Source organism: Eimeria acervulina, genomic scaffold (assembly GCF_000499425.1).
Source record: "Eimeria acervulina Houghton genomic scaffold, Eah_scaff918, whole genome shotgun sequence".
Lineage (NCBI taxonomy): Eukaryota > Apicomplexa > Conoidasida > Eucoccidiorida > Eimeriidae > Eimeria > Eimeria acervulina.
Window position 1 is genome coordinate 488 of NW_013547079.1, and position 13,073 is coordinate 13,560.

Genomic DNA, 13,073 nt, shown 5'->3' on the forward strand with positions numbered 1-13,073 from the left:
TTGCTGCTGCTGCTGCTGCTGTTCCTTCTGCAAATTTTTTGGGTGGGTCTGAGGCTTTTTACAGGCTATGCTTGCAGCAGACACAGGCAGCAGAAACGAAGAAGAATTGCTTCTGCTGCTGCTGCTGCTTGTACTGTTGTAGCTTATTATTATGTGCTGCTGCGAAGGCTTATTACAGCAGAGGCAGAGACAAAGGAGGCAGCAAAAGGAGACAGCAGCAGTAGCAGCAGCAGCAGCAGCAGCAAACAAATGCACCGAAATAACAGAGATGAAAAACAGCTTAGACGAAGACAGAGGAGACAAACAAAGACAAATAAATAAAAATAAATATAAATATAAACAAAAAAATTTAAAATAAATAAATAAAGAGGTGAAGAGACAGATGAATATGATGCAGAGATAAATAAATAAATAAATAAATAAATAAATAAAGACAAAGAGAGACAGATATAAACACACCGACAAAAATAAAGAAATAAACAAAGACAGAAATAAACAAAGATAAACAAACAAATAAACAAACAAATGTAAATCAATAAAATCAGATAAGACGAAGAGACACAGCAGCACAAATAAGATAAATAACAGACAAGCACAATAAACAAACTAAATAATGCAGAGGTAGCAGCAAAGAGAGACGAAAATAAACAAAATAAAATCAACAGAGACAAACACAAAGACAGAGACAGCAGCATAAATAAACAAAAGAGAGAGACAGAAACAAAGAGAAACGAAGATAAACACCAACCAAGAAGCGAAGTGGACGGGCCTCAGCAGCTAGCTAGCTCAACAGCAGCTAGCTAGCTCAACAGCAGCTAGCTAGCCCAACAGCAGCTAGCTAGAACCGTAGCAGGTACCTCGAACTGCAGCAGCTAGCTAGCTCAACAGCAGCTAGCCAGCTTCACAGCAGCTAGCTAGCTTCGTAGCAGCTAGCTGGCTTCGTAGCAGCTAGGTAGCCCGGCAACAGCTAGCTAGAAGCTGCAGCAGCTAGCTACAAGCGTAGCAGCTAGCCAGCGATATTTGTGTTTTTGTATTTAGCCTTCAGACGCCTCTTGGCCGTGTCATTGCAGCACCCTCGTATCGTACAGGCTCGGCTGCTGCAGCAGCTGCTGCTCTAGCAGATACTTCTGCTGCTGCAGCAGGTGCTGCTCTAGCAGCTACTTCTGCTGCTGCAGCAGCTGCTGCTCTAGCAGCTACTTCTGCTTCTGCTGGAGGTACTGCTCTAGCACCTGCTTCTGCTGCTCTAACTCATGCTTGTCTCAGGCTGCAGTCTACAGGTGCAGCAAAAAACAAAAAGCTTCCACGAGCGCCTGCTGCTGTTGTTATTGTTGCAGCAGCAGCAGCTGCTGCTGCATGCGGCGTGCTGCTGCTGCTGCTGCTGTTCACGCTGCTGCCTCTAGGCAGCTGGCATGGCGAAAGCCAAACTAAACTTAAAGTGGGAGGCTGCTGCAGCAACTCTGCTGCAGCAACTCTGCAGCACCTCTGCAGCAACTCTGTCGCAACAACGCTGCTGCCGCAACTCTGCTGCAGCAGAAGAGCCTTGTTGCTGCGCAGTATACCGACCGACAGCAGAAGAGACCCTACAAATGCTGCTGCGCTGAGTCTGCTGCAGCGCAAGGGACGCTGCAGCAGCAGCAGATATTCTGCTGCTGCACAAGTGATACTGCAGCAGCAACACGAAGGTGCTGCAGCAAAGCCAGCACCTACGCGGTGCTTGAGGGGCGGACCCACACGCGCCGCACTGGAGAGAGAAACACCTGAAGCAGCAACAGCAGCAGCAGCAACAGTAGCAGCAATAGCAACAGCAGCAGCAGAAAACCAGGCTAACCTGCTGGGCTGAAGCACAAGCCAGCAGCACCTCTGCCCGCCGCATACATTTGCAGCAGCAGCAGCAACAACAGCAACGCAAATGTAGCCACGAACGATATCAGCAGCAGCAGCAGCCGATGCAAGAGCAGCAGCAGCAGCAGCAGCAGCAGCAGCAGCAACAGCAGCAGCCAGCGCCTCACAAGTTCAGGGGCTTCCCCTCCTGGGGGCCTCTCCAGGCAACACACAGCGACTTCAACTGCAGCACACGCAGCAGCAGCAGGCAAAAGATTTCGTTGCACTGGCAGCAGAACATCATCATCATCATCATCATCATCATCATCGTCATCATCATCATCATCATCATCATCATCAGCAGCAGCAGCAGCAGCAGCAGCAGCAAAGCTCACTTGGCAGGCCGCCAGAAGTAGGCCCTGCAAATCCCACAGGGATGCTGACAACAGCCTCCAAGTCTCTTCTGCCGTGAGAAGACACACGAGCAGCAGCTGCTGCTGCTGCCGCTGCTGCTGTAGCGCCTTCGCTGCTGCTGCTGCTGCTGCTGCTGTTGCTGCTTCTGCAGCGCTCCGCTATTGCCTCCGCCACCGGCAGCAGCGGCGGGCGTTTAATCCGTCTCTTCCAGCTGTCTACGGGGATAGAGTATAAGAAACACTGTGCTTTGCTGCTGCTGCTGCTGCTGGTGCTGCTGCTATAGCTGCTGCTGCTGTAGCTGATGCTGCTGGAGCTGCTGCTGCGCGCTGTTCGCCGTCTCTTGCTTGGAAGGAAAGGGAAGAGACAGTCTCCGTGCTGCACCGAAGCAGAAGCAGACGAACGAGAACAGGTCAGGGCCATGATAGCAGCAGCAGCAGCAACAGCAGCAGCAGCAATAACAGCAGCAGTAGCAACAGCAGCAACAGTAGAAACGCAAAATGCGTTGAACTGAAGGCAGGAAACGGAAGCAGCAGCAACAGCAGCAACAACAACAAAAGAGACATCAGCAACTCGTGTCCCCTCACATGATTTGTAGCAGCAGCAGCAGCAGCAGCAGCAGCAGGAGCGGCAGCAGCAGCTGCTGCTGCTGCTGCGGAAGGCCTGCGTCTGAAGGAAACAGCGGAGAGAAGGCTCTGGTGAGACCCTGCCTTTACTGCCTCCAGCAGCCCACAAGGCTGAGCTGCTGCTGCTGCTGCTGTTGCTGCTGTTGCTGCTGCTGCTGGGGGCTCCACAGCAGCAGATGGGAGGGACAGTGGAGCGGCGTGGTGGACGCAGACAAAGAGCGACTCCAGCTGCTGCTGCTGCTGCTGCTGCTGCGGCAGCTGCATGCAAACTGAAACCTGCAGCAGCATTGCAGAGCCCCCGCTGCAGCAGAATGCAAAGGGTCGCGGCTGCATCTCTAAGCAGCAGCGGCCCACTAAGCTGCTGCTGCCGTCGTCAGCAACACAGCCAGCGACACGATCTGCAGCAGCAGCAGCTGCTGCTGCTGCTGGCAGCAACGCAGCAGATCCGCTGTCGCTGCTTGCAGCAGCAACCATTGTTGCTGCTAGCTCCGCTCGCCAGCCCGACCCAACTAGTTTTATGCGTCTTCGGTTCTGCTGCTGCTGCTGCTGTTGCTGTTGCTGCTGCTTCTGCTTCTGGAGGCTGCAAGCACTAAGAGCAGCAGCGCTTGGAGCAGCAGCAGAAGACGCTGCTTGCTGCAGCAGCGCTGGTGGGGGAGGCAGCGCTGTTGCAGTCACCATACGGTCGAGGTGTTGCTGCTGCTGCTGCTGCGGCAGCAGCAGCAGCAGCTGCCAATGAGGGAGAAGAGACCCTGCTTGCAGCGGCAAGTGTTCTGCATGCAGCAGCGCGTTTGCTGCAGTAGCCTGCAGCCTCGCCCCAACTGCTGCTACGTGGTGAGGCGCCACATCCTCTGCTGCTGCTGCTGCTGCTGCAACGTTGGCTGCTGTTGCGACTGCTGCTGCTGCTGCCGCTGCTGCTTCTGCTGCTGTACCCCCAACAGCAGCGCCAGAGGCCGGGCGGTTCTTGAACGGTCCCTCGGTTAAGGAGCGCTGCAGCAGCAGCTGCTGCTGCTGCTTCTGCCGCTGCCCTGATGCAGCAACGCCGTCCAGCTGCAGCAGCGTTGCTGCAGCTGACAGGCGCGCTGCAGCACGAAGTGCAGCACGTGGCTGCATCAGCCGCAGCAGAAGCCTCACACGAGGAGGCCGGCAGTCAAGCTGCGTTGGAGTTGCTGCTGGGAGACCCGTGCGGCTGCTGCTGCTGCTGCTGCTGCTGCCTTCTGCTGCTGCTGCGCTGCCATCATCCTCATCGTCTGCAGCGCATGCAGCCCCCCGGCGAACATGCAGTGCAACGGGAGCAGCTAAATCAGCAGCAGCAGCTGCTGCTGCAGGAGTTGCTGCAGCATGCAGCTGCTGCAGCAGCCACACAGCAGCCAGCTCCGGTTCTGCTGGAGCCCAATGTACAGCAGCTGAGCTGCCTCGCCGCCTCTCGACAGCCTGCCTTAGGGCAGCAGCAGCAGCAGCAGCAGCAGCAGCAGGAGCAGCAAGGCTGGAGCTGCTAGGGTCCTCTTGTGGTGCTGACATTGCCGCTGCTGCTGTTACTGTATTTGCAGCTGCAGGTAGGCATTGCCGCTTCCGCTGCGGCTGCTGCTGCTGCTGCTGATGCTGCTGCTCCGCTGTAGCAGCTCTTTGTGCTTCCCCACTCCATCCTGCCTTTCGTTTGCCGAGGACATCTGCAGCAGCTGGCTGCTGCTGCTGCTGCTTCTGCTTCTGCTGCTGCTCGGCGTACATCACAGCAGTCTCAGGGAAAAGCCCCAGCGCATCTAACAACGGGCGCGTAATCCACAGGGGCCGATGCCTGTCGCTGCTGCTGCTGCTGCTGCTGCTGCTGTTGCCGCTGGCAGCAATGGCGCTGCCCCTACACGTAGCAGCAGCAGCACGAAGAGACTGCAGCAGCGCAGTGTACCGGCAAGGAATATCCTGGTGCAGCAGCAACCAGGCCTCTGGGCTGCACAGCCACTCCCCATTGCAGATGCTGCAATCCTTGCTGCACCCCGAGCTGCTGCTGCTGCTGCTGCTGCAGCAGCAACTCGGAGTCCCCATTAAAGGCCACAGCGTCTCAGCCAGGGCTAACAAATCCCTACAGGCAGACTTGCTGCTTTCAACGTCCGCGCCGTTGCCGTTGCTGCTGCTGCTGCTGCTGCCTTCGTCTCCCATGCTGCTGCTGCTGCTGCTGCTGCTGGGTCTGCTGCTGCTGCTGCTGCTGCTGCGGCTAGTAGGTCTTGGCACAGGTAGAAACGGTGGAGGGGTAGAACCCCAGCCAGCACTAGTGTTCAGGTAAGGAAACAAACGGCCGTGCTGCTGCTGCTGCTGTAAGTGCTGCTGCTGCTGCTGCTGCTGGGTGTGGAACCCGCGGCGCAAGTGCTCTGCTCTAGCCAGCAGCCCTCCTTGAGCTGTGATTGTTAAGGCGATGAGGCTGAGGCTTTGCTGCAGTCCTTCTAGCGCTGGGAACCGCAGCAGCAGTAGCAGCTGCTGCTGCTGCACATCCAATGGAAACGTAGCAGCAGCACGAGCCCCCCATGCCACACGAGCAGCCTCAAGACACCCGAGGGACTCTAGCTGAAGCAGCAGCTCCTGCTGCAGTTGCTGCAGCAGCTGCTGCTGCTGTTGCTGCTGCTGCTGCAGTGCCTGACTGGAGGGCAGGAGAGCTGTGCTGCGCCTGTTGCTGCTGCATCGTTTTGTGAGTGTTGTGTCTCCCGTTAGCGCAGCAGCAGCATCCGCCGCTGCTGCTGCTGCTGCGATGACTTGCTGCAGTGCCGCGGGGCTGGGAGCAGCACATATGAAGAGCCGCAGCAAAGCCTCCCTCAATGTAAGAGGCTGCTGGAGCCCTAATCGTACAGCAGAGCGGCAGTGAGGATCTGATAAAACTCTAAATGTCTCTTGTCTCTCTGCTGCTGCATATCTCTGTGCAAGGTAAGCTATACAGGAGACAGTGCTTGCAGCGGCGTCGTTGCTGCTCCCACTGCTGCTGCTGCTGCTGGTGTTTGGGGGGCCAGGCAGCAGGAGCAGCAGCCCCTGCAGCGCCGCCTTCGCCGCCTTTGCGTTGCGAGCCTTGCAGCAACTCAGCATCTGCAGCAGCAGCAGCCGAGTTGCTTTGCTGCGCTCGTGCAGCAAAGGAGAGACAGCCCGCCTCAAGGCCCCATCCCGCAGAGGAGACAACTGAGAGAGCTCTACTGCAGCAGCAGCAACAAGCCGCTGCACCTGCAACGAAGGGTCTCCTATTAGATCCCACAGCAGCGACTGCAGCAGCAAAGACAACTTGCTGCAGCTAGAACGCTGCCGCAACCCGTGCAGCAGCAGCAGCAGCAACTCTGCTGCTGCTACCCTTACGGGCTCTGCTTGGTCGTCCAGACACAGCAGCAAAAACCCGCAGCAAATGGGCAGCCTAAAGATGTGCTGCAGCTGACGGGCTCCGAGTTGCTGCAGCTCCTGCTGCTCCTGCTGCTCCTGTGCCTCCACCGCAGCTGCTGCAGCCGCCATGGGAGAACCTGCAGATGGGTTCCCCGCTGCTGCTGCTGCTGCTGCTGCTGCTGTTGCTGCTGCTGCAACCTGCCGAGGGGAGGCAGCAGCACAAAGCGCAAATGATTGCCGCTGCAGAGACACCAGGGGGTGGGCAGCAGCAGGAGGGAAGCTGTCCCGCTGCAGCGCGGAGACTGTCTCCTCCTCCTGCAGCACATCAGCAGCAGCTAGCAGCAGCAAGCCGCGCAAAGCCCCGACCCTCACAGAAATGCAACCGTCAGCTGCAGGAGAAGCAGCAGCAGCAGCAGCAGCAGCAGAGGCAGCAGCAGAAACAGACACACACGCACACACACACACACACACAAATTTGCTTTGAGGCGCTGCCAGACAACTAGCAAGCAGATCTTGCTGCAGCAGCAGCTGCTGCTGCTGCATCAACTGTTGCTTCTATTACTGTTGCTGTTGCTGGTGCTAGCGCTGCTACGGCTACTGCTGTGGCTGGGGCTGCTGCTGCCGCAGCTGCTGCTGCCACGGGTGTTGCAGCTTGCTTGTCTCAGTCTGCTGCTGGCGGAGTTGTTGCTGCTGCTACTAGTGCCCACGGAGAAGCAGCAAAGAGAAGCAGCAGCAGCAACAGCACTGCGGTGTACGTACAGGTCAGATAGGAGAGGCCAACGGCGGCGACCCGCATGAGGGCTTCACAACGCTGCTTCAAGGAGCTTGCTGCTTCCTGCTGCTGCTGCTGCTTCTGCTGCTGCTGCTGCAGCACACGGTCAGCAGCAGCGCGAAGTTGGGAGGCGACGGCAGCAGCAACAACCCACAGCCGTGCTGCTGCTAATCTAATCTTTGCGTCTTTATGTGTAAGGAGAGCAGAAGCCAGAAGGTGTACATACACCTCGCGCAGCTCCTCTGTTAATTCTGCACAAGCATCCAGATCCACTTGCTGCTGCTGCTGCTGCTTCTGGCCCCGCTGCTGCTGCTGCTGCTGCTGCTGGTTTTTGAATGGCATGACTCGCTGTCTAGCAGCATAAGACAACAAGGAAAGCAGCTGCTCCAGCCCATCTTGCTGCACTTGAGGGTTCTGCTGCAGCAGCAGCGGCAGCAAATAATGCACAGCAGCGACTAGCACGCTGCAGGCGCTCCTGCGGCTTCGGCTGCTGCTGCTGCTGCTGCTGTCTCTGGGTGGCTGCTTCTCCAGCTGCTGCTGCTGCTGCTGCTGCTGCTGCCGCTGTTGCGGAGTGCCTCCTTCCACGTGAAGACCTCCTTGAGGTACATGCAGTAGCCCCGGTGGCATCTGCTGCTGCAGCAGCAGGAGCTGCTCCTTTGCTGCTGCTGGTTGCTTCGGCTCTTCTTGGTATTGCTGAATCTGTTGTTGCTGCATCTGCTGCTGCAAGTGTTGCTGCTGACGCACTTGCTGTTGCTGCAGCTGCTGCTGCAGTTGCTGTTGTTGCAGCAACTGGTGCTGCAGCTGCTGCGCCCGAGGCTGTCCTTGCTGCTGTTGCTGCTGCTGCTGCTGCTGTATACCTCTCCCCTCCGGAAGCCGCAGCAACGCAGAACCATCTGTGGCTATGGGGCCGGTCAGGAAGTTGCCTTTGGGGTAGGGCTGCTGCTGCTGCTGCTGCTGCTGCGCCTGCTGCTGCAGTTGCTGCTGAAGCGAGCGTCCTCTTCCACCTCCTCGCAGCTGCTGTTGCTGCTGCAGTTGCTGCTGCAGGGAAGGCTGTCTTTCCTGTGGCCTCTGCCATGGGGGAGCGCGGCTAGAGTCCTGCTGCTGCTGTTGCTGCTGCAGTTGCTGCTGCTGCTGCTGTTGAGGCTCCATCGTTTGCTGCTGCTGCAGTGTAAAAGGTGTATAGGCGCCTGCAGCATCCGCAGCTGCCGGCTTCTCTATCGCCGAAGGGCCTCCAGAAAGGGCTTGATGCTGCAGTTGCTGCTGTTGCTGCAATTGCTGCTGCTGCTGCAGTTGCTGCTGCTGCTGCAGTTGCGGTGTATATCGAGGTTCAGCAACTTGAAGGAGACCCGGTGGAGCGCCAACGAAGAGGATCTGCTGCTGCTGCAGCGCCTTCCGCTGCTGCTGCTCCAGAGAAGCCTGCTGCTGGCGCTGCTGCTGCTGCTGCTGCAGCTGTTGCTGCAGCTGTTGCTGCTGCTGCTGCAGCTGTTGCTGCACCCGTTGCTGCAGCTGCTGCTGAAGCCCGGGCAGCCCTGGGGGGAGAAGCGGTGCATTGGAAAGCTTCTGCTGGTGCTGCTGCGGCTGCTGCTGCTGCAGTTGCTGCGGGTGAGCAGCAGCAGGGGCTGAAGATGCTGCTGCTGCTCCTCCTGATGTTGCGGTTCCGATGTGCATATCAATGGGCAGCGCGGCGCTCTGCTGTCGGTGTAGCTGCCGCTGTTGGAGCAGCAGCAGCTGCTGCTGCTGTTGTTGATGCTGCTGCTGCTGCTCTTGCTGCTGCTGATAAGCAACATCACGTCCCTGCAGCCTGCGTTGCAGCTGTGGATGCTGTTGATGCTGCTGCTGATGCTGCTGATGCTGGAGTGGAAGCCCCATCTGCTGCTGCAGCAGCAGCTGCTGCTGCTGCCACGTCTGTGGAGTTGCGGTGAACTGCTGCATTTGCTGCTGTTGTAACTGCTGCTGTTGCAGCTGCTGCTGCATCATCTGTTGCTGCTGATTCCCCCAAGGAGGCGGTCGATGCGGAGGATGCTGCTGCTGCGGCTGTCGGCCTTGCTGCTGCTGCTGCTGTTGCTGCTGCAGTTGCTGCCTTGAAGGGGGTGGGGGCGGCAGCTGTGGTTGTGGCTGTGGCTGCTGGAAGGTGTTTAACCGCTGCTGGAGGTGCAGCTGCTGTATCTGCTGCTGCTGCTGAAGCTGCTGTTGCAGCTGCAGCTGCTGCTGCAGCTGCAGCTGCTGTTGCAGCATATGCTGCTGCTGCTGCTGAAGGTCTTCCCCCGCCATGGGAGCAGCAAATTACCTATCTACAGAGGCAGCAGCAGCAGCACCACAATCTGCTGCAGCCAACCTCCGAAGCGCGAAAAGGGCTCTTTACCAGCAGCAGGAGCAGCGGCAGCTGCTGCTGCTGCTCCTGCTGCTGCTGCGGCGGCGGCAGCAGCAGCAGTTGCAGCTGCTGCGCTTCGCCGTTCCCGCAGCGGGAGGTCTGAAGGGCATGGATTGTAAGAAGTTAAACGCGAGGCTGTGAGGCGTGTGGGCTCTTGCTGCTGCTGCTGCTGCTGCTGCAGCAGAAACAGCAGCAACACAGCGGACAGTGGCGTTGCTGCTGCTGCAGCAAGATGGAACTGGGTCTGAAGCCGACTCCTTTCAAATGAAATTAAAAATACAAGAAGTACTGCTGCAACGATCTCAACAAATGCAGTGGAAACTTCTGTTGCTGCTGCTGCTGCTGCTGCTGCTGCTGCGATGATCCTGGGGCCCTCGGCTGTCTCTCCAGCTGCTCTGGGGGCCCCATGTGTAGCAGCAGCAAAACGAGTGAGTTGTTGAAGGCACTGAAAGAAATTGATTTTTAAAACTCGTTTGCTGCTGCTGCTGCTGCTACTGCTGCTGCTGCTGCAGCTCTGCAGCAGTATCGTTGCCTGTCGCTCCAGCGCACGCCAGCCGATCCCAGGGGCCCCTCCTCGCCGCCTGCTGCTGCTGTTGCTGCTGCTGTTGTTGCTGCTGCTCGGACGAGACAACTCCAGCTCAAGTAACAGCCTGAAAGAGCAGCAACTGCTGCTGCTGCAGCTGCTGCAGCAGAAGCCGACGGTCTCTCGCTAGCTGCGTTCGCGGTGTAGGGTCACTTGGGGCCTAAACCCTAAACCCTAAACCCTAAACCCTAATCCCTAGACCCTAAACCCTAAACCCTAAACCCTAAACAATGAACTCTAAGCTACAAACCCTAAACCCGAAACCCTGAACCCGAAACCCTAAACCCTATACCTAGAACCCTAAACACTGGAATGTAGATACCAATCCCTAAACCCTAAACCCTAGACCCTAAACCCTAAACCCTAGCCAATACAAAGCAGATCTCATATGTTTGAGCCTGTGGTGTTGAGGTGTACAGACACTTCGCCTTCAAGTCCAGCTCATGCTGCAGCTGCAGCAAACTCCGTCTCCTTGTCTTTGTTGTCTCTCCTCTAATTCAGCGTTGTTTGAGGATGGGAGGTTTCTTGCTGCAGCAGCAGCTGCAGCACCATCAACCACAGCAAAAGCAGCCGCAGCAGCAGCAGCAGCAGCAGCAGCAGCAGCCGCAGCGGCAGCAGCAGCAGCAGCAGCAGCAGCGACGTTTTGCGTTGCAGCAGCAGCTCTGCCTGCACACACCTTCCAGGCTGTTTCTGAATATACCCTTGCTGCTCCAGCTGCTTTTTGTGCTGCTGCTGTTGCTGCTGCTGCTCGCTGCAGCAGCAAACTCTGAGAGTCCCCACCCCATTAGCAGACCTTTTTTGCTGCATGCGCTTGAAGGCCTCTCGGCCACTTTGGCCTCTGACCCACACTACGAAGGTGAGGCCCCGTTGCTGCTGCTGCTGTTGCTGCTGCTGTTGCTGCAGCGGCTTTGTGATCTTTCGTAGCACGTGGAGCCCCTCAGGATGGCTCTAGCAGGTGTGCGCGCATCTTCTGAAGCTGCTGCTGTTGCTGTTGCTGTTGCTGCTGCTGCTGTTGCTGCCGCTGTTATTTTATCTGTTGCTGATATTGCTGCTGCTGCTGCTGCCGTATCTGCTGCCGTGGCTGCTGTTTGTGCTCCTGTTGCTTCTGGTTTGCTGCTGTTGCTGCTGCTGTTGCTGCTGTTGCTGCTGCTGTTGCTGTTGCTGCTGCTGCTGTTGCTGCTGCTGCTGTTGCTGCTGCTGCTGCAGAAGAAGAAGAAGATGCACGGTGTATGTGGCGAGGGGTCCGCCTTGGAGTTGGGCAGGTGTTTGCTGCTGTCCCCTTCGGAGTCTCTTCTGCTGCTGCCTGCCGCAAACTCTGTCTTGCTGCTGCTCCCCGCTGCACTCACTTTCTTCTCGTTACCAACAAACTAATGCCACAAGGACTGCAGGTCATTGCCCTTCTGCTGCTGCTGCTGGTGCTGGTGCTGCTGCTGCTGCTGCTGCTGCTGCAGTAGGTGCTGCTGCTGTGTGTCTTCTTTTAAGCTCCAGCAATCACCTGCTGTGACGTTGCTGTCGTTGCTGCTTCTGTTGCTGTTGCTGTTGCTGCTACCGGTACTTCTGCTGCTGCTGCTGCTGCTGCTGCTGCAGAGCTCCTGCCATCTGCTGCAGTCTGCTGCGCCAGCACTGCCTGTCTCCAACAGCCAGCGGCGGTGGCTGCTGTTCGTGGGGGGCCCTCTTCACTGTCCCGTCGGGCGGCATCTCCCTGCTCCTCCGTTGCTTCCTGAAGACACATGTGAGTTTGCTGCTGGTGCTGCTGCTGCTTGTGCTGCTGCTTGCTTGCTGCTGCTTGTGCTGCTGCTTGCTTGCTGCTGCTTGTGCTGCTGCTTATTCTCTGTAGACGAAGCAAACGCAGAGGACACTGAGACCCGTAAGCTTCTTCGAGTAATCAGTCATGGCACTCTACTGCAGCAGCAACTGCTGCTGCTGCTGCTGCTGCTGCTTCTGCTGCTGCTTTGTTTTGCTGCTACGCTTCTTGCAGGCGCCAGCAGCCAGTTGTGCGATATTGCGGGCCTCTTTGGAGTGGGAGGCGGCAGGTACGACCCCTTCTGCCGACCCAAGAACAGCAGCAGCAGCAGCGACAGCAGCAGCAGCAGCAGCGACAGCAGCAGCACCAGAGAGGTGCTGCAGCACGACACTCCCGCTGCAGAAGGAGACCGTCTCTTCTTCTGCTCCAACCAACTCAGCGGCCTTCCTTGCTGCGCTCGCTGCGGCAATTCCGACTACAACCCGTGCCCAGGTAAAGCTGCTGCTGCTGCTGCTTCTGGTGCTAATGCTGCTGCTGCTGATTTTGCTGCTGCTGATGCTGCTGCTGCTCTTGCTGCACACTTGGCATGGAGCGGAGTGCAGGCAGCCGCAGCAGCAGCAGTAGCAGATCACTGCAGCAACTGCTGCTCGAAGCAAAAAGCTGAGGGATATCCAGCCAACAACAACTCGCAGGCTTGCCCACTGCTGCTGCTGCTGCTGCTGCTGCTGCTGCAGAGGAGGCGTGTGGAAGTTCGGGTGTGGACTATCCTGGGGGCGAGGAGGTGGGGTTTGTTGCTGAAGGTGTTGCTTCTGCTGCTGCCTGCCGCCGTTTGTGTCTTGCTGCTGCTGCTGCTGGCTGTACGCATTATTTCTTTTACTCTTCTAACCTCCTTGCAGATACAATTAGAGGGAGCTGCAGCTTGCGCAGGTATCCCCAGCTGACGCAGCAGCAGCTGCAGCAGCAGCTGCAGCAGATTCAGCAGCAAAGGCAGCAAGAAAGAGAGAAGCAGCGCGAAAAAAAGAGACAAGAACGGGAAGCAAGAAGACAAAAAAGAAGGCAGCAAAAGCAGCAGCAGCAGCAGCAAAAACAGAACATGCAGCAGAAACAGCAGCCGATCAAGCAGCAACAGAAACAACAGCAACAGAAACAGCAGCAGCAAAAGCAGCAGCAAGACCAGCAGCAAGACCAGCAGCAAAAGCAGCAACAAAAGCAGCAGCAACAGCAGCAGCAAAAGCAAAGCGAAATTGCGGAGCAGCAGCAGGAACGCCCCGCGCAGCAGAAACAGCAGCAAGAATCGCAGCAGCGGCACCAGCAACCGCAGCAGCTGAAGCAGCATCCGCCAAAGCTGCAGCAGCAACCCCAGCAGCAACCGCAGCAGCTGAAGCAGCAGCCGCCAAAGC

General features: G+C 57.5%; 2 protein-coding genes across 2 annotated transcripts; one reads left to right on the forward strand and one right to left on the reverse strand.

The window, feature by feature from the left end:
* Positions 1–1,248: 1,248 nt before the first annotated feature.
* EAH_00052050 (hypothetical protein, conserved) lies at positions 1,249–9,246 on the reverse strand (the record flags this gene model as incomplete). Its single annotated transcript, XM_013391188.1, has 5 exons — positions 1,249–1,404; positions 2,010–2,065; positions 2,217–2,610; positions 2,820–6,592; positions 6,963–9,246. 5 exons carry the CDS (start codon positions 9,244–9,246, stop codon positions 1,249–1,251), a joined length of 6,663 nt encoding a protein of 2,220 aa, XP_013246642.1.
* Positions 9,247–10,442: 1,196 nt separating this feature from the next.
* On the forward strand, positions 10,443–13,073 carry EAH_00052060 (hypothetical protein; the record flags this gene model as incomplete). Its single annotated transcript, XM_013391189.1, has 5 exons — positions 10,443–10,785; positions 11,551–11,661; positions 11,767–11,796; positions 11,908–12,165; positions 12,408–13,073. Coding segments are annotated over 5 exons (1,408 nt in total), but the record flags the coding sequence as incomplete, so codon positions are not given.